At 54.4% G+C, this 24,542-nt stretch overlaps 3 protein-coding genes and 1 long non-coding RNA gene across 6 annotated transcripts; 2 read left to right on the plus strand and 2 right to left on the minus strand.

Moving 5' to 3' along the window:
• The first annotated feature begins 78 nt into the window (after positions 1 to 78).
• Positions 79 to 994, plus strand: C17H19orf73 (chromosome 17 C19orf73 homolog). The gene is given in 3 exon segments (XM_059383382.1): positions 79 to 204; positions 322 to 462; positions 464 to 994. Coding segments are annotated over 3 exon segments (798 nt in total).
• LIN7B (lin-7 homolog B, crumbs cell polarity complex component) lies at positions 925 to 4,829 on the minus strand. The gene is made up of 6 exons (XM_059383757.1): positions 4,720 to 4,829; positions 4,202 to 4,320; positions 3,854 to 3,925; positions 2,607 to 2,816; positions 1,381 to 1,544; positions 925 to 1,034 (listed from the first exon to the last, which is right to left on the minus strand). Exons 1-6 carry the CDS (start codon positions 4,754 to 4,756, stop codon positions 1,013 to 1,015), a joined length of 624 nt encoding a protein of 207 aa, XP_059239740.1. The 5' UTR covers positions 4,757 to 4,829; the 3' UTR covers positions 925 to 1,012.
• On the plus strand, positions 4,310 to 8,123 carry LOC132006092 (uncharacterized). Its single transcript, XR_009400979.1, has 3 exons — positions 4,310 to 4,395; positions 7,467 to 7,586; positions 7,879 to 8,123. It is a non-coding gene; the product is annotated as an uncharacterized LOC132006092 (long non-coding RNA).
• A 508-nt stretch (positions 8,124 to 8,631) lies between these two features.
• On the minus strand, positions 8,632 to 24,542 carry SNRNP70 (small nuclear ribonucleoprotein U1 subunit 70). Of its 3 annotated transcripts, none has more exons than XM_059383513.1 (10): positions 24,337 to 24,542; positions 23,434 to 23,590; positions 21,831 to 21,893; positions 21,663 to 21,717; positions 16,532 to 16,596; positions 16,304 to 16,366; positions 15,557 to 15,638; positions 12,230 to 12,331; positions 9,534 to 9,621; positions 8,632 to 9,424 (listed from the first exon to the last, which is right to left on the minus strand). In XM_059383513.1, exons 2-10 carry the CDS (start codon positions 23,578 to 23,580, stop codon positions 8,800 to 8,802), a joined length of 1,290 nt encoding a protein of 429 aa, XP_059239496.1. In that variant the 5' UTR covers positions 23,581 to 23,590; positions 24,337 to 24,542; the 3' UTR covers positions 8,632 to 8,799. The 3 variants fall into 3 exon arrangements, with proteins under 3 accessions (XP_059239496.1, XP_059239495.1, XP_059239497.1); XM_059383512.1 differs by having other exon boundaries at positions 8,632 to 9,451; XM_059383514.1 differs by lacking the exon at positions 24,337 to 24,542 and having other exon boundaries at positions 8,632 to 9,451; positions 23,434 to 23,612.

Below are 24,542 nucleotides of genomic sequence, written 5' to 3' on the forward strand. Positions count from 1 at the left end.
CTCCCTCCCCCCCCACAACAGCTCCCGTGCGGTCGTGGCCCCTTTAACAGGAGACTGACAGACGGCTCTGAATGGCCAATGGGAGACGTCGTCGGAGCCGGCCGGTGGCTAAACCCCGCCTTCGCGCGGACTGGGAGGGGTCGCGCGGGTGGAGAGCGGAAGGCGGAGCTCAAGGAGCGCCGGCCAATAAGTGCGCGGCGTGAGGTGGCTGGGGCGGGAGGCGGAGCCCGGCAGGGGATGATGTCACCTGGAGCTAGTGGCGCGCGGCGTGGAATGCGAGTTGCGACCCCAGATCCCGGAGGTGGCGTGCGCCGGCCCTAGCGCCACACGGGACGCGAGGGCAGGACCGGCGGTGAGGTGGGAGTAAAGGTTGGATTTTAAGGCGGGGGCGGCTCCCGGAGCCACGCGCTCAGGCTGGAAAGTGGGGTGAATGCCGGGTCGGCGGGTGCACCTTTTTCTGCACCCCCTGCGCCCACCTCGGGAACTGCACACGGCACCCCCCACCCCGCACGTACTTTCATAAGTACGGCCTGCAGGGCTCCCCTGTCGAACAAAGCTAATGGTTTGCTCCGCCCCGCCCACACAGAGGCCGCCCACAGGCTCTGCAGCTTCTCAGGACTCCTCTGTCAGACCAACTACAGAAGGCGCTTGGCCTTCGCCCTGTCTCTCTTCAAGGCTAGGGGGCGTTGTCTTCGGTTGTGACCCCGCACTTGGACCCAAACAGGGTCCTAGCCTCCGCCTTGGACTTATGCCTAGGAAGCGGGCCAGCCTCCCGCTTCAGACCTTGGGGGAAAGTCTCTACCTCTGCTCTCAGACTCTGAAAAGCGTTTCTTCCGGGCCTGCTCTAGACTTCAGCTTCTCTCCCTCCCCCACTTCCCAAGACACTCTAACCCCAGGATGCAGGACAGACGCACAGACACTCAGTGAGGATCAAAGATCTTTAAATAAGGAGCCGGTGACAATAAATACTGTACAGGGAAGGGGGCGGGGTTAGGGTCCAAATACTGTGGTTTCAGCCTCGAGACTCCAAGGACCTGCAAAGAGGGTGAAGAGATGGGAGCCAAGCTCAGGGGAGGGGACCTGGGGAGGCTTGGGAGAGAACCAGGCCTGGGGTTCCAGAGCCAAGGGCCCAGGGAAGTGGACTGAGGAATTCCAGAGAGTAGGCTGCAGATCTCAAGATGACAGTGAGCTGGGAGTCCCCATGGGATGTAGCGAGAATGGCTTGTGAGAGCCTGGGTCGGGGTCAAGGGTCAGAACCCCAGGGAGAGGAGCCAGGGCTGGGGGTAGCCATGAAGGTCCCCGAAATCACTGGCCTGGCTTGGGACTCTGGGGATAAAGGAGGCAAAAGAAGCCCCAGGGGTGGGGTGGCAAAGGGCTCACGAGTAGCTCTGATGCTGCTGGCGCCGGCGGGCAGAGCGCATCTTCTCGAAGCGGGCCTCCATCTCCTCCAGCACGCGAGGCGTGTAACGCACCACCAGCTTCACCGAGCCCTGGGCTGCCTTCAGCAGCTCCACTGCCTTCTCGTGCTGCTCACCCTCAACGCTCTGCAGGGCAGTGCACAGACACCTGGGCCTGGGACCTACCACCCTCCCCCAGCCCCAACCCTGGAAATGGGACCTACTGTTGGTGGGCCTGGTACCAGCCCAAGAGGTCAAGGCCTCGTGGCCTCAGGGGAGAGTAATTATTTTTGGCTCAGTGTCCAACCTCAAAACCTTGCAAGTTCATGTCGGGGACAAGCCCTATCTTCCCTCCCTCACTAAGCCAGAACTCCAGGTCCATCTTTATCCCCCTCCGTCCCCAAAGCCTGCTAATCCCAGCCCTCTCCCTCTTGCTGATTCCCTCTTCTTTGCCCCCACCACCCTGGCCCCAGCTCAGGCCTCCTCCTTTCCCTGGTCTTTTACCTAGCCTTCTTCCTAGAACTTTCTGGCCTCTAGTCTCTACCTTCAGTCTGTCCCCTGTAGAGTCCCAAAGGGATCCTTCTACACCTCCAAGCTGAGCCTATCCATCTCCTCTTCACAGCCTTCCCAAGGCTCCCCAGAACCCTTGAGACAAAGTCCCACCTTCTCAGGCTGGCCCTCGGGCCCTGCGTAGCCAACCCCCACTACCGATCCAGCTGTGCTGCCGTCTACTTCCAACTGCAGTGATTTTAATTAACCATGTGCTCCACTCCTCCACTAGACCTAAGCCCTTTCTGTTCAGCTCAGAGGAGTGCAGAGTCCCAGCGCCTACCTACAATACCCTTAGCTGCTAATACACTTCTCTATCTTATTTGCCTGGAGAACTCCTCCTCATCCTTCAAAACCCAACTCAAATGTTCCTTTCCCTGCAAAAACTTCCCTCATCTACACTGGTCTGGTGAGAGCCACATTTGGGCTTCTGCAATGGTTTGTGCTTCCTCATTATGATCTCCCCAGATTAGGACAATTCCAGGCAATCTCCCTCACCAAGAAGGGAGTCCTTGAACATAGGAGCTGAGGCAAACTTATCTCAGGCTCTGTAGTGGCGCCCAGCACGCAGTACTCTATCGTTGCATGTTGAATGAATGTGAAAAGTAGGGACTGTGCTACCTGGAACAGACTGTGAGCCCAGCCTCAGTCCCCACTCACCACACCATTCACTGACAGCAGCTGGTCCCCACGCTTGAGGCCTCCATGGCGGTCAGCCACACCTCCAGGGATGACACGGGAAATGTAGATGGGGGAGTTCTGCTCCTTGCCCCCCATGATGTTGAAGCCCAGGCCCTCATCTGTTTTGGGCAGCTCCACTACCCTGGGATGTGCGTGGCCCTCGCTGGCTGTGAAGGCAGCCACTGTGGCCTGGGGGAAGAGAAAGCATTGGGAGATGAGGGCCGTGCCATGGCTGGGGGGCGGGGGGGCAGGCGGGTGAGGGGGGAGGATCTGGGCCAGGGAGAGCAATTTGGATCAGATCGCTTTCCCCACACAGGGGACACCTGCCACAGTTCAAACAAGCTTGCACTGTAATGAGTCTCTCTTAATGCAGTCTGGATGCTTCAGGCATGTCGAAGAGAATGTCTCCATTTGGTGTTAGTGTACCTTCAGTAGTCAACTCTTGCCAATCTCAATTTTTAAAAAATTTTTTTAAAATTTATTTGACAGACAGAGATCACAGGCAGAGAGGCAGGCAGAGAGAGAGAGAGCGGACGAGGAAGCAGGCTCCCTGCCGAGCAAAGAGCCCGATGTGGGGCTCGATCCCAGGACGCTGGGATCATGACCTGGGCCGAAGGCACTGAGCCACCCAGGCGCCCCCAATCTCAATTTTTAATAGAGAAAAACAAGGGCTGGAAGAAGCTGAGAGCCTCCAGGAAGCAGCAAGAAACAGCATACAACTAGAGTTTGATAAGATTTCAGTGTTTCGTGCTATTTCATTATGTAGGTGTTAAAAGATATCTTCAGGGGCACCTGGGTGGCTCAGTGGGTTAAAGCCTCTGCCTTTGGCTCAGGTCATGGTCTGAGGGTCCTGGGATCGAGCCCCGCATCGGGCTCTCTGCTCAGCGGGAAGCCTGCTTCCCTTCCTCTCTTTCTACCTGCCTCTCTGCCTACTTGTGATCTCTGTCAAATAAATAAAATCTTTAAAAAATTTAAAAAAAAAAAAGGTATCTTCATGTCAGGTATGCGGCAATAGTTTCCATTTGAAGTTGCTAAAGATGCCTTTAAATGACATTTAAGTACAACTTAAGGGATTATAATGTCAGTAAATAATAGTAACAAAAACTGGTACACAGCTTTGGCAAAAATCATGTAGGAAGAAACAGGCATGACTGACTTTAGGAAGTTACTAAGCTAAACCAGGCGGTTCGGTGGGTACCATGAGCGATGGCGTAGGGGTCACCTACCTTGGCTGTGGCGTGGGCCCGGATCTCAGCACTGCCCGTGATGTCCAACGTGTCGTAGAGCTGCTCATACACCTGGTGAAGACGCCGTAGCGTCAGAGAACCACCAGGGGTACTCCCCTTCTCCTTTCAGCAGAGTCCAGACCCGCAGATCCTCCCACCCAAGGATCGGCCCCGCCCCCCGCAACCCGGAGCCCAAGGAAACTACAACTCCCGAAGAACCCCGGAGCTGAAGCGCGGGCTCCCTAAGGCGAGCCGGCCCAGCCGCTGCTGGGAGGCGTAGTCCCTGGGCTCTGGGCAACGACTGGGACCGCGGCCGCCCGCTTGTGTCCGGCGCCGCGCTGTTCTCACCTCCCGGATAGCAGAGCAGAAGCGGCTCTGAAGGACTCGCTGGAGGGCCTGCAGTTTCTGCGGGGGCAGCTCCCCGCTGCGCTGGAGCCGCTCGAGGAGCTCCACCGCCCGGGACACGTCTGCGGGGCGGGGGCGGGGCGCAGAGACAGAGTCAGAGACTCGGATAAGCACGGAGCGATGCGGCCAGAAACCGAGTAAGGGCGAGCACTGACAGATCCCAGGAAAGACAGCCGAGTCCCAGTAGGACACCCGCAGAGTCGCCGGGGGCAAAGGAGACTGCGGCCGCAGTCCTGCGCCCCCGGATCCCCAAACGCACACAGGAAGGGCTGTGCGGTGGGCGCCGCTCCTGGGCCCGCTAAGCCCACGGACCCTCCCACACCCACAAACCGCGGCGCCCCGCCCCGCCCACCCCCGCTCGATCTGCCCGCCCACCCGCCGGGGCTTCGCGGTGGAGGGGCGGGGACCTGGGTCCCGGACGCGGGCCGCGGCCGGTGGGCAGGGCCCCCTGGCGCGCTTACCCCGCTCCAGCCCCAGCGGCTCCACCAGCGCAGCCATGTCTGCGCCGCCGCCGCCGCGAGCCGCCCGCCTGCCCGGTCTCCGGCGAGGAGGGCGGGGCTGCTCGAGGCCACGCCCCGGACGGCGGGCGCCCCCTGCGGGGGCGCGGCCCGACTTGCGCTCGGATCCCGGCGCCGGGGCTGCCCCACCTGCTGCCACGCCTGTCTGGCGGCCCAGCCCACGGTCGCCAACCGTCCGCTTTGCGACCCCTCCTCTTGCACCTCCTTCCGTTTCACTGCCCTGCCCGCCACACCTGTCTCTCCGCTTTCTCTTTTTACCACGTTCATCGAACAAACGTTTTTAAAACATCTGGACACGATGTTGAGCAGGGCAGACAAGCCCACTCCCCTTAAGGAATTTAGTCTATGAGGAGGGGAGGTAGACTACCAACTACGGCTATGATGAGAAATCAGGAGTGAGGAGGTGTTCTAGGGCCACTGACCTAGTCCTTGGAGGGAAGATCATCGGGAGGTGGGGCGCGAATCATTTTCCAGCAGAAAGAACCCGCGAAGTAAAAACTAGAGTGGCTTGTGAGGGTGAGAAGGTAGGCGGGATCCAGGTTATACACGACCTTGGTTTTAGCATACACATGACGACCTTGGACGTCATGGTAACTCCTAAGAGTTAAAAGTGATATTCAAATGCGTATTTTAAGATCCGTGTAGCCAGAGTGTGGGGACTGGATTGGATGGCAGCAACAGAGGAAGCAGGGGGACCAGCGAGTAAGGCTCCCCCAGCAATCCTGTGATGGCTTGGAGGAGGTCAGGAGACAGGAAGGACGACAACTGGACAGATTTGGAAATGTCTGGCCCTGTCTTAGTGATCGGCTGTGTTCATTAGCTGGCGGCAAGGTAATATACAACAAAGAGGACCTAGGGCTGAGTTCCTGAAACTTCTACCATTTCAAAGTTAGGAAAAAGACAAAGAATAGCAGGAAAGTGGGAGCAAATCCAGGTGGGAGGAACTGTTAAGAGAGTGCTTTCAAAAAAGAAGTGGGCAGTGGTATCACATACGCTAGAGAGGCCAGAGAAATGTAGGAAAGGTGGAGAAGATTGTGGAGAAGGCTGACTGTTGCCTATCAGCAGGATTAGCTGGATGGGGAAATGGAATCCTGAAAAGGGCTTTTGCCAAGTGAGAGGACTAGAGCAGGTATGTCTATCCCTCTCCATAGTATCTTTCTCTCGTTTTAACAAGTTTAATGAAAACAAAATCAAACAGAAGGGCTAATATCGAAAAGCATGTCCTAAGTCTCCCCGCTGCAAGAGGCAACAACTTAGAGATGTTTTGCTTGTATATCTAAGTAACCTGTTTCTCAGTTCTAGGTGTTAGTAATATATTACGTATTGATTTTCTGCTCTTACAACCTTTCCGCTCTCTTCCCATGGTAGGTTTATGCTACCAGTTTTTAGGGCAATCAATAAAGTGCTCACATGGTAAGTACTGACTGTTTACGAGAGGGCCTAGGAGTGTTCTGTGATGACATTTCCTTTCCTGAACAGCTTTATTCCTGCAACTTCAGTCTGCTTTTCTTCCACGACATTCCCAACTTTTCAAACTTTCCATCACAGCATATTTTATTCAGTCCTTTTTAGCCAGGTTTACAGAGGAATTGACATGCATCACTGCAGCAGGTTAAGGGGTACGTACGATGGCTTGGTTTGTGTACCTCGTGAAATGATAAATGCCATCCATTCAGCAACTGAACCTTCTTTACTCTGAAAGTCCTTGGGAACCTGAGTCAGAGCCCTGACTCCAGCCTGGACTAACCGCTCTCTAGAAATTGCCATCCTGGGGTTTTTTCCCCTCACTGCTCTGAAATGGATCCTGTTTCCTCTCCTGTAAACCTTTGTTTTGGTGACATGTATCATTAACTTCCTTAAGAGATTGTGAAGTTCCTCTTACTTTCAAGAAAGTTTGTCTCTTTTCCCCGTTAGAACTTCTAATGTGTTGTTAACAAAAACATTTTGGGTTATGTAGTATATGAACTGCAAAATGCACCTAAATTCTTAATTTGTTATTTTCAGTTCTAAAGTTTGAAAAAAATTTTTTTTTCTTTTAAAGATGGCAGATCTCTTCAAAGCTCTCCATCCTTTCCTTGTTTCGTGAACCTGTGGTTATTTCACTCTCTGGTAACTCCCAGCAGCAGAATGTGTGGGTCTGTTGGCTACTTCTCCCTTGGTTTTCAGCAACTCACATCTTCTTTCTAGAATACCTAATGGTTTTTGAGTAAATGCTGAGCATTGTGTACTAGAAATCACAGGCTCTTGAATTAGATCTTCCCCCAAAGGGCTAAGTCCTCTCCCAGCAAGGAGATCACCTGTAATCCCAATGGGTCCAGTTTCAGATCTCCACAGAGATGTCCCGCATGGCCACCGCAAGTGCAAGTGTGCAAGTGGCTGCTACCACCTCTGCTCAGCTCGCTAGCATCCAGCTACTGCTTTCTGATGAGCCCTTTGTTGGCAGGTCTTACACAGACAGCAAGCAGTTTAGCAGCTGGCAAATGTCTTGAGGGAAGGCTGCCCATGGAACTGTGGGGGCTCAGCGGCCCATCCGGAAATTCTGCCCTTAAGTCCAACCTGTGCGGTCTAACCTGTGTGAATTCAACTCAGCGGACTGCCACTTTGAGTCTATTCCCCTAGGCTCAAGTGGCAAATGCCCTCAGGGAACAGGGGAAGGCTAACAGGTTCATCTGTGTGCTTTCCTTTCTTAGGCATCACCCTCCAGTCAAGCTCCCCAGTACCTTCCGCGGATTTTGTCCGGGCTTCGTGTAACTTGCCCGTGCCACGCTAGCCCCAAACCCTGCTCTTCACGGCCAATTCCAGAAGCGCAGGTACAGTATCTGAGATATCTATGAGCATATACTAACTAGAGGCACGGAGTTCTCTTTTAGTCCCTAAATTCTTCCTTCCAGAACCAGTTTTTTCATTTAGCTTGTGGTCTCCTGCTGCAGGATTTTTTCCATTGGCTGTCATTTTTGCATGCTTAGGTAGAACGAGGCAGTTAAAAAGCATAATCCTTGTGTCAGATCTAGCGGACAGGCTGCCTCTGGGTTATCAGGCCAAGTTTACCTATCAACAGAAAATCCTCAGACACAAAAATAGGTCCTGTATTTGCCTACGCAGGAAATGTCCAGCTCCTAGGCATCCCAAGGGCTGAAATGGAGGACAGCCGTTCTAGGCATCGATTCTGGAGTCTGCTACACTCATACTTGCAGCTGTGGTCTCGAGCCCCTCTGGGGTTCTGTGAGACTCACTGGCTTCATTCTCAAGGGGTCACCAGCCTGACGTGTCCTCACCCTCTGGAAATGGCCGCAATCTCAACTGCTGATGGAAGCTCTCCTGGACTCTTGTTAATCCTCCACTGACACTGGCAGCCAAAAGTAAAAATACTCATGAACTTGCTATCGTTAACCACAGGCCCTTTGTACTCCCCACCTTGTGCAACTGCTCTGTGGCACCCAATCTTGTCCCTCTGCAGCTTGTGCTCCTGGTTCATCTCCTCAGCCTTTCCCTGCTTTCCCAACTCCGACGACAGCTTCCCTTTCATGTGAACCTGCGGCTCCCACTGAGCAATAGTATCTGGAGCCCCACCTGGCCACCAAGACGAGGGCAGGGATGGCCCCAAAGGGAATGTATGGCAGACATTAAAAAAAGAGGAGGAAGGAAATCACAAAGGGACCAAAAATCCTAATGGAGGGAACCCTTAGAGAACACCTCCTTATCCCATTTTAAGCAGGTCTGGTGTGGTGTGGATAGGTCCAGCCTTAGGTCATCATAAAGCCCAGGGCCTGATACAAACCCAAGTGGGGCTATTAACAGTCAGGTGACGACCTTGGTGGGGGAAAGACAGGAAGAGCAGTGAAGAAACCAAGGTGCTCATTATCAACAGGAAATTAATTTTATTTTTAAATCTGAGGGGCGTGAACAAATAAGGAGACTCCTACCCTTGGCTGGCAAACTTAGGTGGTGGCCAAGGTCAGGGGAGAGGATGACAGCAGGGGGTGGGTAGGAACAGGTCCAAAACAAAACAGGGGGAGGCCCTCATCACTCTGGTGCGGCCTCCATCAAATACCCGTTCTCCGGAGCAAGATACCCATCACCTCCCTCAGATTCCATGTACATGTCTCGGCTTTCATTGCCCAGACCCTCCAGCCCGTTGTCCTGGCCGCCACCACCCCCACCTCGGGCCTCATCCCTGCCCCGTTCACCACCCCGCTCCCCCCGCTTGTGCTCGCGATCCCGGTCTCGGTCACGGTCCCGTCGCCGCTCCCGCTCGCTCCGGTGGCTCCGACGTCGTTCCCGGTCACGATCTCGGCCCTTCTCCTCTGGACCATCAGGGCCATCAGGACCCAGCTCCCCAGGAGGCCCATCGTCAGGAGGCGCATCGCCGGCCTCAGAGGGCTCTGCCATGTCACCACCACCTCCACCACCACGCAGCTCCTCCTTGCGCTCTCGCTCCCGTCGTGCCCGCTCCCGGCTCCGGCTACTTCGCCGCTTCCGTTCCCGGTCCTTGTCTTTGCTACGCTCCCTGGAGCGCCTCCGCTCCTCCTTGTCGCGACTCCGTGAGCGCCGCCGCCGGTCCCGAGAGCGGGAGCGTCGCCGTTCTCGCTCCTTGTCTCGCTCGCGGCTTCGTTCCCTGCGCTCCCGCTCGCGGTCCCGGTCTCGGTCCCTGTGGGGCAGCGGGGAGGGGCCGGGCCTGGATGAGGTGGGCAGAGGTTTGTGGCAGGGCTCCCCCACGTGACCACCCCCATCCCAGGAAACCGGCTGCCCAATCTTACCTCTCATCATAGCGGGAAGTATCGTCCCGGCCGGAATGCCGGATGTTCACGTCGGCCCCGCCTCTTCTGGTCCCACCAAGGCCACCTCCTAGGGTGGGAGCAGGCGAGAGAGGGTCAGTCTGGGCAGGGCGCGGAGGGAAGGGAAATGGGCACTGAAGAGCGAAAGGACGGACTGCAGCCACACTACAAAAGCCACGCTTTACAGACACGTGAGGACTTTCACAAGGTGCTAGCTGGGAAACACCTGCACTCAGACTCCAAAGCGCATGCCCCAGCCTCCAGATACAGCAGAGCCTCGCACACCCTTCCCACACAGCGGCCGCCTCACACCGCCCTAAGCCGGTAACTTTTTTCTTTAAAAGATTTAATTATTTGATAGAGAGCATGAGTGGGGGTGGGGCAGAAAGGGAGAAATAAGACTCCCCGCTGAGCAGGGAAGGGGCTCTACCCCAGGACCCAGAGATCACGCCCTGAGTTGAAGCAGACACTCAACCAACTGAGCCATCCAAGCGCTCCAAGTCAGTGACCCTCTGAACTGACCTGCCTCAAAGCCTCCAATGGCTTCGCACTGCCCACCTTTCAACCAGGGGCCCCCGGTTCTTTACGTTCTGGGTGGTCTCAATCTCCTCGCAGCCTCTGCCTTTCTGCCCCTGTCTGCGAACACTCATCTCTCCCTAGAATCTCACCCTCCCTGGGGAGCTAACTTACTCACCCTTCCTGTCTTAGCCGGAGCGGCACTTCCTCAGGCCTGCCCTGACCTACCGGACTCAGCTGCCCGCCATCATACACTCACAGAGCATATGAGCCTCCTGAAACTTCCGGAAGCGAAGCTCACATTTACACACCTGTGCCAGTTAAGGGGCGCCTGCCCTTCCTGGCAGACTCTCAGCACCATCAAGGTTGGGACTGACTGGCTCTGCTCACCGTAACCAGCACGTGGTAGAGCAGCCAAAAGATTAAAGTCTAGTGCTAAAGTCAGGTGACTGACCCAACGACTCCAAGGAGCAGGAGACACCTTATGCAGACAGGAAAACAAAGTCACTTGCACAGGGCCTTGGCAACGAAGGTGCAGAACTGGGCTTGGGCTCCCAGCCGACTCCAGAACTTCCCCTCTCGTGCCCCTCTCTGCACCACTCGGACTGGAAGAAAGATTCAGTGAGGCAGGCCCGAGTTTCATATAAGGAAATGGCTTCTAGCAATGCCAGTGAAAAAGGAGAAAGACTGCTTGAAGAGCAAACATTCTAGGCGGGAGAGACCACTGCCAAGCATCTGGAATATCACAGGCAAGGCGTAGCACGGGCTACTGTCTCCCCTTTTCAGGTCACGATCCAGCTGTGGATCCCATCATCTATCGGATGGCTTGCAACCAATATATTAAGAAAACATAATAAAACAACAGAACATAAAATACTAGTACATATTCCCTGTAAAAAAGATGATTATTGCTCACAGAACTTTTGTTCTGGATGCTATTTTTCCAGATATATATTGGGTCAGGATGTACTGCTATCACCAAGTCTGAATGCCAGCTGAACTAGAAGACTCTGAGATTCCAGAATCCTACAAGTGCAAACAGAACACTCTGAAAAACTCACGCCACCCTAGAGAAATGAGGGAAGGTAAGAAGCCCTCTCCTGTCTGAGGCTCAGCAGGTGCATGTGTGGTCTGGGTTACCCTGGCCAGGCCAGGATGAGAAGAGTGACGGGGAGGTGGGAGAAGAGCAGCAGTCCCGCACCCGCCTGAGGTGTCAGCCAGGGTAGGACCACCTCTCTCGGAGAGCCGTCACTCACCCTCGCAGGAGCAGGTCCTTCACAGGCCTGAAAGGATGGCAGGACCGGCAGCCCCAGGTCTAGGCCCCACGCTGAGCCCCTGAGATCCAAGCACCTCAGAGCACAGAGACGCACCCAGGACTAGGGGTAAAGCGGAAACGGCAGAGCAGGCACAGGGCCTGTGCAGGGAAGCACAGATGAGACCAGTCTGCGGGGACAGCAGACAAGGTGGACGCGGGCTGCAGGGACGCCAGGGGCAGCTCTGGGCAGCTCTAAGACCCAGCCGCCAGGTGTACGGGAGGACCATCACACATGTCTGGGCTCCAAGGGACTCCCAGGATTCTTTCCCAACAAGGCTCCTTTGTGCTTTAAAAACCTCAAATGTGCTTTTAATACTTGCAACCAAACTGACCGTGACTGACAGGCTGAGTAACAATCAGAGACAGACAGAGGCTGTCCACGTCTTGTTCCGGACTGAAAGCACAGTACACAGCTGGTAACCGATGAATAAACAAAGGAGCGAGAGCTAAGACTATATGGGTGACAGTGAGACCTTCAGGAGCCCTACTGTGGGCCAACTGCCAAACTAGGCATCCTGTGCTGAACTCAGTGAACTTTGCAGTTACCCCGACTTTCCAGGATCAAGGGAAATGAGGCAGGAAGAAGGGCAAATGCACCAATTAGTAAGTGCACAAACTGACATCTGGTCTCAGACTCGCCTCTCCAAGCCAGTGCTCCAACTCATCAATGACCCAGAATGAGAAGACAGCCATCAGGAAGGATGATGGTGACAAGAGAAGCCGGAGGGAGGGAAGGGTATGATGAACAGCCAGGCAAGGCGAAAAAGGAAGGGAAGATAGGAAGCAGCAGAGGGATGCAGAAGGGGGTGAGGCCCACCAGGGCGCAGTCCCGGCAGGAAGTGCTCACCTAGCCGCCGGGGCCGCCAGCCCTTCACAGTTCGGCCCCTCTCCACATCCACAAGGACTCTCCTGCCATCAATCTTCTTGCCGTCTGCGTGCTTGTAAGCGGCTGCAACAGACGTGGGGAGGGGGGAGGGGGAGGAGTCCCCAGAGGGTCCTCTAGTCAGGACAGGGCCCAGCTCTGTGGCATCCCCACCCGCACGTCCCCATCAATGCACTCTTTGCGCTTGCGCACACACACACACACGCCCACCAGCTAGGCAACTGACAGCCAGACCAACCCTCTCCCAAACCAGGAGGGGCCTGCTCCATCTTGGCACCTGTTAATCACCCCCCAATTGCTACTGGGGGGGAGCAAGACCATCCCAACCACCATACCCCTGGGCACCCAGGCCCCTCCTACTCCCATTTGACAGAGCAGCCCCCTCCTGCCCAGGCGGCCAAAGTTGCTGCAAAGAAACTGGAGGTTAACTTAAGGCTGGACTCTGCTGTGGGGGAGGGCTCCTCCACAACCCCAGGCATGCACCCTAAACCATCATGCTGGGGCAGGAGGCCCAGCTGGGCCGCTCTGCACCCCAGTTCACACCGGTTTTCCTTTTTGTTTTTTTGTGTTTTTAGGGGTGGGGGGCGGAGGTGAGCGTGGGGGGGGAACAGACATCAGAACAGAAAATGAACCAGAAAAGGGTGGGAGAAATCTTTAGGAGATGTCAGGGAGCAGAAGGGTGGGTTATGGTGCTCCCAGGGGGCCTGGAGGGGCCCCCTACAGCAGCTGGGGGAGAGGGAAAGTGGAGGGAGGCATGGGAGGCGTGCGGTGCTACCGACAATTCCTGCCTTACCTGAGCCGACTGACAGCCACCCAATCCCAGTCCCCATCCCATCTCTCCCTCCACACCCCCAGCTCAACACATGCTGGGAGGCCAACCCCAGCCAGAGCCTCTCGGGATGGGTGAGGAGTAGAGGGGGAGATTCAGGGAGAGGCATGTTCCTGCTCTTGGGCAGGGCACAGTGATGGGCAGGCCTGATCCCGGGCCTGTCTCACACGGGGCGTCGGGAAGGCCAAAAAGGTCTCTTTCCCACCCCCAGCCCTGGCCTAGGGAGTTGTCCTCAACCAACCACAATACCCTGCCCCGCCCCAGCCCTCTCCCACCCAAATAACAACCAGAGGAAGAGAAAAAGGTGCCATTTACCGATGCCGGCCTTGCGGGTGTCCAAACCGAGCGGGATGGGGGGGGCTCGGCAACTCCTGGGGGCCTGGCGAGGAGGCGGGCTTCCCGGGGGGGGGGGGGGACACGGGACCGCTTACCTGGAGCCCCCAAGCTTACCTGAGCACGCGCACAGACCCCACACCCACCACCATGGGGTCAGCTAAAGCTACAGGGAAGGGAAGTGGGGGGTTCTAGGGAGCCACAAAGAGGGAGAGGAACCACATCTCCTGCACCACCTGGAGACAGGCAGAGGAAGTGGTGGACCCCAAAGAAACCTCATGGAAGCCTTGAAAGACGGGGGAGACAAGGGTTAACGTCAAGTCTAGGAGCTGGTAAAGCCCGGGGACTAGCTTGTTGAATTTTTAAAAAGAAGGCTGGGGAGACCTTAGTGAACCTGTCCGCCCTTACCTTTCCCAGTAAAGTCCACACTAAACTAAGCACACGCCCCACCCCCTCGCAGCACATAGCAGGACTTTTCCACCTCGAATTCCACACTCCCTCCCACCACCTGCCACTCAAAAGGCTGGCACACAAGTAGACAGCCTGGGGGGGTCCAGGAGATGGAGTGCTGCCCGTGATTTGAGGAAGAGGGGCCATTTGGCCCCCAAACCCAGAGGAGGGTAGTGGGGGAGAAGGGATTTAAGGACTGGGAACACAGTCAAGCAAAGGAACCCTGCTCTGGTTCAGTATCCCCAAACCCAGAAAAGGCCCAACCCAAGAGTACCAACAAAGAAACCATGTGACATGTGTACTTCTAGGCTTCTCTTTCTCTCCCTCTCTTAGGTCTCTAGACAGTGGAATGGTCTTAAGTAAAATCTGCAACACCTTCAGCTGCTTGCAGCCTGTCACTCGGTCCCTCCCACACCCCAACCCCCAATTCCATGCACTCTGCAGAGCCGCTGGCCACCACAGCCCTTTGGCAAGCCTCAACCATGATAAGGCAGACAGAAAAGGGGCACAGCACCCTGAGTCTAGCAACCAAAAAGATTCTCCAGGGCCACCACAGTGACAGCCCCACAAAAGCACGGGGGCCAGGAGCAAAGGGTTGAAGGGTTCCCCACGGAGCCCTCGCCCTAGTGCGCCCGGTCTGCAGTATTCCTGTAACCCTGCCGCTGACGCCATGAAGCCAGTTTAAGTCAGGTTGAGTGGAGCCCAACCGGAGAGGCTAGCTGCCTTTCCCATCAGGGCTCATCCTTCCCTTCCTGGGATCAGCAAGACTATCAGAGAGCATATACGGACTGGGGGAAGGGTCGGCAGGAGGGACAAAGGGCACCCAAACAAGGAAAGGGTTCTGGGTGCGGGGAGGCTGAGGGGGCAACTGGGAATGGGAGGAGGGATGCCTCACTGCTCCTGAGCTGCCTGGCTAAGCTGGGCTGGTGTGCGGTGCTGAGTGATCTTACCCATGATACAAACCCTTATACCAACCATACACTGAGGTGTTGTAAGGGGAGCGTAAGCATCAGCTGCAAGCCAGCTGCGTGGTGGCTGCAGTGACAATAAGAACAGTCAATTAATACGGCGGCCCCTGGACACGCCGCAGCCCTGCCCGCCCCCCACCACCCGTCCCTGCCCGTGTGGACGCCGCCGCAGCCTCAAAGGGGGCTTTGGAGAGGTGGGGGCAGGCGCTAAGCACGCCTACCAACCCACTGCCCGCTGAGGAACAGGGTGGGGGGCCAGGGGTGGGGAGGCGGAGGGTCGGGTGGCCCAGCCCCAGCGCTGCTGAGGGAAAGAGAGGGCAGGTTCAAAGGCCAGTCCTCATTCCATCCTGGCCGGCCCCCAATGCTGGTGGGGGGAATGGGGAGAGGCTCCCCAAACATCCGACCCCTCCCCCACCTCCAGCTGGCCCCAGCCCCCACCCAGTTCCCTCCTTGCCCCTGAGGTTCAACGTGTGACACTTACCTCCCCAGGTTCACACACACACACACGTTGTGGGGGATTTTGGTTTTTGTTTTTTAAAAAACACGTATATAAAAAAAAAAAAGATATATCAGAAACAGAGGGAGGAGGAGGAGAGACATCGCTAATGTCAGGTTTGGCAGGGTGGGGGGTGGGGACAGACGACGGGAAGGGGCTGGGCAGCAGAGGAGAGAGAGGGTCAGAGCGCAGGGCTCAGGCCGGGAGGTACTCACAGTGCATGTCTCGCTCATGTTCGTACTCGATGAAGGCGTAGCCTCGGGGCTTTCCTGACCGCTTACTGTAGACCATGTGTATCTGGGCGGAGCCGCAGGTAGAAATCAGTTCTCAGACTAGGAAATCTCACCCCTTCAATCATCAGCCTGTGCCAAAGGCCCTGGGCTGGGTGCTGCCAGCGACAGAGGCCTCAGACCCTCTCCCTGTCCTCAGGAGCCCAGAATGACTGTGGCTCTCACAGCGCCGGGCTTGGCAGTACGTGCGCAATAATCCCCAGCCCTCGCTAAGGCCCAGAGCGCTCATGGGACTTTTCAGTGAATTTAAGACACATTGGTTAAACATAAAGCCTTCTTCTGAAACAGGAGTCAGCCCACACATTTACACTTTTTCTCTGAAAGGCCAGACAGCAAGTACTTCAGCTGAGGGCCTCAGGGTCTAACTACCGGACTCTGCCTTCAGAAACAGCAGCCACAGACAACAGTGAATAAATGGGCTCGGCTGGTCACCGACAAGCCTATATTTACAAACAGTAAGTTTGTAGTTTGCCTACTCATACCCTAAATCAACAGAAAGCCGCCCTTTCTGCTACCCAAAGCCAGCTGCGTGTTAGTGCACTCAGAATGTGAACGCAGGCCGTGGTCTCTGAAGCCCCAAAATAACAGGACACATCCTTGGGGCCAGGAGCCGGCCTTCTCCCTCCCCGCATCGCGCCCCAATTCGAGTAGCCAAAGCCCCAGTTCACTCACTCTTTTGATGGGTCCGTACACCTCAAACTCTCTCCGGAGCTTCGATTCTGTCGTGTCATAGTTCTATCGGGAGACAGACACAACGTTAAGACAGAGAAGTGAACCATCCCAAAGCCCTCAGAGCATTCCAGGACTTAGTCTATTGTCCTTTGTCCCACACTCAAGCTCTTAGCAGCCCAGGGATCTAGGCTCCTCTGGCGCTCCAGGGACGGGGAGCTGCAGACTCACCACTCTAGCCACAAAGAGAGTCTTGAAGGCATCACCCTGAGCATTGGGATCATTGTGAGGGTCCCCTGCGCAAGAAGAACACAATGTGTAAGGACTGAGTGTCCACAGCCTCACCCAGCAAGACAGAGACACACAGATGGGCAGAGGCCCATTAGATAGAGGAAAACCGCTGGTGACCTGGAGACCTTGGGCATGCTCCTCTCTCCAGCTGCCTTAGAGCACGGTGGCCCTTCTGTGAGTAGTCAGTTTAAGCTGACAGGGGAAGGGGGAGGCTGACCTCAAGCTGACTGGGCAGGACCACCCTAAGTGCCATTCAGACCTATACATGCAAAGGCTCCAGTCCCTTCCAGGGGAAGACGGGGCACCTCTGTGGAGGCAGCCAGATAGCCACTGGTGTGTGTGTGGGGGGGGGAGCTTTCCTCCATCACCTGCAGGGCCCCACTGCCACCCGCTGGCACAGCTCGCAACTACAGCCCGTGGGAAAACCTTAGCTCAAAGGCCGGGAGAGGGCCCCAGAGAGGCAGAGCCTTGCTTTCTTCCCTCTGTGCCTCAGGGAGAAAGCCAGGGCACAAGATGCTGATCAGATTCTCTGACCACAAGGCCACGGAGGAATAACCATCTCTGCAGACAGGAGCCAAAATCTACTACAGAACCCATTCCGGAAGGGATTCTGAAGGCTCAGGCCCGGGAAGAAATCCTTTTCAGACTATGGTGACCCAACCCCACACAACAGCCCTCGACTCCCGCCAGGGCCCCAGAGGCACCCTGCCCAGTGCCCAGCGGAGGCGGTTCCTCCATGACACAGTGCCACCCTCAGGAACAACCTGCCGTGTTGTAGGGGAACAGGAGAAAAGAAACATTAATAATTCATTGCACATATAATCAGGCCCCGACACGAGGATTCGTCATCTGGCAAATGGAAACAAAGCCAACCCCTGAAGCATGGAAGAGGAAGAAGCATCAGAGCAATGAAGAGGCCAAGCCCGGCTTTACACCTCAGCCTGACCTCACAGGCCGGGGGTTCTAACTACCAGGCTCCACGCTGAATGTCCAGGCACCGGCTTCTCAGGAAGATAGTCCAGGTGTTGCAAAAAGCCAGCGAAATAAAGTTCCAGATCTGTTTCCTGTGAGATGGCTATACTGCAAAGTGCAAGGTGACTTCAGAGAATTTACTAAAAACCAACAGACTGAGCCCACATTTAAAGGAATAACTACCTGGAAACTGATGGCAGACTTTGAAGACAACCCCATCTTTGCGCCTGCCCCCTTAAGCTGCTCACCCTATGTCACCCCTCCGCGCTGTCATTTTCTGTGCCCTGGTCTCTAGGTCTGCACCAGGACGCTCTCATCCACTCATTTAACAGGTACCCATTAAGGACTAGTGAGTGCCTGGAGCTGTCGTTAAGTGTCCAGGATTTCACAGCAAACCGGACCAAAAGAGAACTGTGAGATCAGACACAAATGCAGGGAGGCTGACCATCAACAAGGTAAGGCAACCATTTAGTTCTATCAGACAGTGACAGACCCAGGCAGGAGAGCTTTAAGTGGAAAATCAGGAAAGACCTCAGTGGGATGAGGGCACCTGATCGAAGACCCAGAAGTCTCAGGGCAGCAACAAGAAATGCATCTGCCAACACCAGGCAGTAGGTGGTCGAACAGGTGCAGAAGGAATGCAGCAGAGGGACGGACGGACGACTGACTGCTGCCTGGGGGAGTGGAATTCACGGCGGGCAGCGTGGAGGTGCCCAGCAGCACCACAGGTACACTGTGGCAGGCTCTGTGGTTCCTGCTTCCGCGAAGGGCCCATGAATGTGACTAAAGGCAAAAGCTAGTGCAGCCAGCCAAGAGCACCCCTGTACCTGAAAAAAGAACATGTCAGCACAATGACGGCAGCAGAGAACTAGAGCTGGTTGGCAGGTCACCAGTGAGCGCTCCATCGTGCTGGCAGAGAAATTCTGCCTTTGGGAAATCCTTGGCTAAAGGGCTGATCGAGGTAGAACCCTGAGCAGGGGCTCAAAGAACTGTACTGTGTGCTGGAGAAACCTCATGAGACTTTTGGGTTGGGGGTGGGGGAGTATTTCAGAACTACAGTAAGGGGGCGCCTGGGTGGCTCAGTGGGTTAAGCCTCTGCCTTCAGCTCAGGTCATGATCTCAGGGTCCTGGGATTGAGCCCTGAATTGGGCTCTCTGCTCAGCGGGGAGCCTGCTTCCCCCTCTCTCTCTGCCTACTTGTGATCTCTGTCAAATAAATAAATAAAATCTTAAAAAAAAAGAACTCTCAGTAAGCATACTAGGCCTCAACAATTCTTGATTTTCCTTGTCTTAAAAATATGAGTAATAACCTCTGCCATGCCTTGAAGCTATGAGAAATCAATCATAGAATGCAGACCAACTGCTTTAGAAAGGACAAGGTCCCCTTGAAGGGCAGCTGTTTACTGCGATGAGAGACAGCATGCTTCAGCAGTGGGAACAGAGGCTCTCGGAGAGACGCATAAAAACCGGAATGTACTTGATGCATGCTTTTTTCTTTTCAATTATGCAAAAGTCCAAACATGTAGGACTGCAGAAAACAATACAATGAACCATAGAAATCAGCTTCAATTATCAACCTTGGCTATCCGTTTCAAGTGCACCCCAATCCCACTGAGGTATTTATTTTTTTAAAAAGGGGGTTTTTATTATTTGACAGAGACACAGGGAGAGAAGGAACACAAGTAGGAGAAGCGGGAGAGGGAGAAGCAGGTTTCCTGTCGAGCAGGAAGCTTGATGCGGGGCTTGATCCCAGGACCCTGGGATCATGACCTGAGCCAAAGGCAGACGCTTAACCCACTGAGCCACCCAGACACCCCTCACTGAAGTATTTTAAATCAAACCCCAGATATACCATTTCTGCCTCTAACAGAGACTTTTTTTTTTTTTAAGATTTTATTTATTTATTTGAGAGAGAGAGACAGTGAGAGAGAGCATGAGCGAGGAGAAGGTCAGAGGGAGAAGCAAACTCCCCATGGAGCTGGGAGCCTGATGTGGGATTCGATCCTGGGACTCCGGGATCATGACCTGAGCCGAAGGCAGTCATCCAACCAACTGAGCCACCCAGGCATCCCTAACAGAGACTTTTAAGAAACTAGAACCACCACACTATTGCGGCACCTTAACCCGTTACTTCCTTAACTGAAGACCCAGTACTCAAATGCCAATTGTTTCAATACTGGATTTTTAGAGTTAGCTCATTTAAATCCAGATCCAAACAAGTTCCACCCACACCACGTGGCTGACAGAGCTTTTGATTCCTTAATCCATAAGGTCTGGCTTCCTGCCAACCTCCCTTGTCATTTAACTGGTTAAAGAAACTGTGTTACAAGTTTGTTGTCTATAATTTCACACATTCTGAATTTGGCTGACTGCACCTCTGTGGTGGTGGGGTCATTTAACACAAGACCCCATTCCTAAAGGGGGGAAAATAACTTCTAGGGGGACAAGTGATTTATCCAAGGTCACTTGGCTGCAAGGGACAGAAAGAGGGTTAAAGCGCAGTGGGTTAGACTGCAAGGCCTGTGCCTTAACAATTGAGCGAAAAGACTCCCAGACTAACTGGGGCCAACAGTTCCGTGTGCCAGGTCCTGTGCCAGGCTGGGGCCATGTAAGTGAGCAAACCCCATCCGAACCCTGCTCTCTCGGGGCAGTCGGGCAACTCCAGTGAAGAAAGATCCCCTTCAAATCCCCCACGCAGACCGAAGTGACCAACCTGCAGTGGGTCTTGGGGCTTTCAGCACACACTCCACCTGAGCAAGGAAGTCACAGCTGAACGGGGATACCAAGGGCTGCTACAAATAAACCAAGGTGTCATCACAGACTGGGGGAAGAGTCTGGGCAAAAGCCCAAGCCCTTCCGGCAAGAATGAGGCAAAGAAGAGGCAGCTGTGGCTAGAGCCCGAGGGGAGCATGGTACCCAACGAGTCTTAAACAGTGGACAGGAAAGAGACTTTGGTCTTTATGCCAAGAGCAAAAGGAAACTGTTAGAAAAGGGTAGAGAATGGACACCTAGGTGGCTCAGTGGGTTAAGCCATTGCCTTCAGCTCAGGTCATGATCCCAGCATCCTGGGATCAACCTCCTGGGAATCCCTGCTCAGCAAGGAACCTTCTTCTCTCTCTGCCTCTCCCTGCCACTCTGCCTGCTTGTGTGCTCTCTAACAAATAAATAAAATCTTAAAAAAAAAAAAAAAAAAAAAAAAAGTTAGGGTGCCTGGGTGGCTCAGTTGGCTAAGTGTCTGCCTTCAGCTCAGGTCATGATCCCAGAGTCCTGGGATCGAGTCCCACAATGGGCTCCTTGCTCAGCAGGGAACCTGTTTCCTCCTCTGCCTGCTGCTCCTCCTGCTTATACTCTCTCTAAATAAACCTTTTTTTGGACACAGAGAGAGAGAGAGAGAGAGATCAGAGAGAGTCAGGCAGAGAGAGAGGAGGAAGCAGGCTCCCTGCTGAGCAGAGAACCCAATGCAAGGCTTGATCCTAGGACCCCGAGATCATGACCTGAACCAAAGGCTGAGGCTTAACCCACTGAGCTACCCAGGTGCCCCAAATAAACAAAATCTTACCAAAAAAAAAAAAAAAAAAAAGGTTAGGCATCTGTATAATTGCCCTGAGGAAACATGCCTCTCCAGGAAATAAGGTCCAAAGAGACATGCTTCACGAGCCTCACAGGTGTAGAAGGAAAGCCCAAGTCTTCTGACTGTAAGGCCCTTCTCAGAACCATCTGATGCTGAAGTGCCCTTCTTGTAAAGTCTGGTTAATGGCTACAGTGTATCTGGTTCTGTGTCCCAATTCCTCCTATACCTGCAAGGGATGGAAAACTCCCATGGTCAAGGACCAGAAGTGGGGCTGTAACTGCCTCACTGCTTCAGCCCATGACACCGTGGCAGCCCCTCCATGTGCGCTCCCCAGTTGAGGGAGCCCAGCCCAAGGTCTCAAGGCTTCCTTCCTGCCAACCCAGACCCCATCCTAAACCAGTGTTTGGCCAACTTTGTGAACTAAAAAAGTGAACCATCCCACCTTCCCATATTAGAGTCCTGTGGTGGATCAGTGGGAGACAAATGCAAGAGCATTTGAAGAAGAGATGGGAGAGAAAGAGACACTTACACATTTTTAGCTCTGTCTCCACTTCCTGCTGTCGCCGCTCAATCTTTTCTCGTCTCTGTCAGGAGAAAGGGGTACAAATGAATGCAGACAGAAGTGCCCTGATGTCAGGGAACATCCTGGAGAAAGTAGGAAAAAAAGATGTGGGGACAACAGGCAAAAATGACCTACCTTTCTCTCCATGCGTTCCTCCCGAGTTTCTGCTCGAGTCGGGGGAGGAGCATCTCGAGGGTCCTGGGAACAAGAAGAGAGGTGACAGGGTGGGAGGGACAGAGGTTGCAAGGGACACTGATCCAGAAAACAATAGATACCTCAGCCACTCACTGCCCCCTCCATACAAGAAACATGGGACATTTCCCAGGCCAGTGGAAGTGAGGGGGTGGCAAAGATCAAAAACACGGGTCTGTGGACAAATGCTATCCACAAACCTCTGCTGGTCTGTGACAAGAGAAGTACAGAAAATGGAAGAATTCAGAAACTTCTACAGTAACCAGATAGAGCTGCTTTACACCCACCGAGCTTAATAAAAATTTGATCTTTTGGGGCACCTGGCTGGCTCAGTGGGTTAAAGCCTCTGCCTTTGGCTCGGGTCATGATCCCAAGGTCCTGGGATCGAGCCCTGTATCGGGCTTTCTGTTCAGCGGGGAGACTGCTTCCCCCCACCTCCCTGCCGCTCTGCCTACTTGTGATCTCTGTCAAATAAATAAATAAATCTTAAAAAAAATTTTTTTCTATCTTTTATTCTGTAGTCTTTCTTTAAAGGTACAGGAAAATCAAAATCATTCCATTGTAAACATAAACATCACCCTGCAAAAGATTTGTCCTTTATCACAGAAGGCGAGCAGGACCAGGGTCGAAGCAAAAGGAGCTGACAGTGGAGTCCAGAAGCAATACCCAGACACCTTCTGATGGTCAGGGTAGTTCTCGAAGGGCTCACCAACCGCTCATTAAACTCTGCCACATAACCTACGCCATCTAGGGTGCCACAGGCCTGCAGCCACTAAATTAGTTTAATTAGCTAATAACATTTTCCCAGGACCGGTTCACCAAGGGCGGCAAATCCTACTGAAGAACCAGTCTCCTGTTATCTCTCCTCTACCTTCAGTGGCCCGTTCTTACTTGATACCAGAACTGGCCTCCTCTGACTTCTGGCTGTGTGCCAGCCCTTCTCAGGTGTGCTCTGACCCACCTCTGATGTTGTCACCCGCAGTTTACAAATTAAAAGACGGGAGGGAGGCCCAGAAGCCCAAGCCACGTATTTGTGTTTACCCTGCAGTTAGAGCTGAAAATCTCAAGCCCATATGAACATCATTCTATTAATAATAAAACTGGTGACCATGGTAACATCGATGATTGCTGACTACTTGAAGTCAAGCCCTGTACCAAGTTTTGCAGTTAACTCCCTGCCAATATTGTGAGAAAAATACTACTACCCATTCCTAAAAATGAATACATCAACTAAGAGAACATACCACTCGCCCAAGGTCACACAACTGATAAATCGTGTGAGCCGAAGATGGCCTGACTCCAAAGCCTGAATCCTCAACTGCTAGTTCCTGAATTTTCAAAAACAAAAACAAAAACAAAAAAAACAGAAACAAAACAAAACAAATCCTACAAGGAATACAGTATCAACACTATTTAAGACAGGATTGGAAAAAGTGAGTCCCCTGCCTAAATCGCACGGCTAGAAAATGGCCAGAAACCAGACTCCCAAATCCAGCTCTGCAGCCCCCTGAACCCAAACCATTCCAAGTCTGCTCAGTGAACTCACCTCAAACTCTCGAATGTAGGGCGCAATGCCACAGTAAGGTTGGTTGTGGTGTTTTTCATGTGGCAGTTTCTCCAAGGGTGGCAGGTATGGGATAGGGTCACGGGGAGCAAAGAGGGCCAGAAGGTTGGGTGGCAGGAACTGGGTCATCTTGCCAAGTCTGAGAGCAGAAGCAGGACAGGCTTAAGTTAGGGTGACCGGGTACTGATGAGGCCCCTACCGTCCCCTGACTCCCAAGAAAAGAGAGATCCAGGAGCAAGGTCTCAATATAAAAAAGGTTTTGTAAGAACACGGGAGTGATCCTAAGGCTCAGTCTGAAAAAGAAACCAGGTGGGGGGGGGGGGAGCGCTGTGTGAAGGCGGGGTAAAGCCGCTCATGGAAACAAAGACTGAAAAAGAGTTTCTGAGGAGTTAAGTGTTAAGAGTCCCGAGCAAGGGCCTTGAGGCTGAGAGGTTCCCTGTGAGCGTGCCGGGGCGGGGGAGGGGGGAGGATCAAGGATCCTTACAAGGGAGGGCCCCCTCCCCACCCTGGAGAACAGGTTATGGGGGCGGGAATCGCAGTAAGTCCCAGGTCAAGGAAGGGGCTCAGAGGCAACAAGCCCCTCGAGCTAGGGGCTTGTGGGTAATAGATCCAGGCCCCCCACAGACGAAAGGAATTGTGGGTAAGGGTCCAGGCTGCCGAGGCGGCGAGGGAGAAAAAGGCAACACGCCGCAAGGGCCTGTGGGTAAGGGGCCGCGGGAGAGCTGCGGAAAGAGGGCCCAGGTGCCCAGAGGACTCTGGGTAAGGGGTGCAGAAAGGTGCGGTGGCGCGGGAAAGAGGCCCGGCCGCGGGGAAAAGACCGGGGCCCACCGCAGGGAGTTGTGGGTAGCGGCTCCGCACCCGATGAGGCCACTCAGTCACACTCACCCGCCGCGCGGCGCCCTCCTCGGCCTGGCGACGGTCCGGGGGCTCGCGGCGGCTGCGGCGGCCTCTCAGCAGCAGGGACTCCTGCTCTGGCTTCGACTCCGGCGGCGTCCGCGTCCGTCTGCCTCCGTCGCCCGCCCAGCGCGCGCACCAGGCCGCTGCTCACGAGCCCGCGCGGCCTCGGCTGGCGACAGTGGCAAGGGGTGGAA

The sequence above is a fragment of the Mustela nigripes genome, chromosome 17 (genome assembly GCF_022355385.1).
Source record: "Mustela nigripes isolate SB6536 chromosome 17, MUSNIG.SB6536, whole genome shotgun sequence".
NCBI lineage: Eukaryota > Metazoa > Chordata > Mammalia > Carnivora > Mustelidae > Mustela > Mustela nigripes.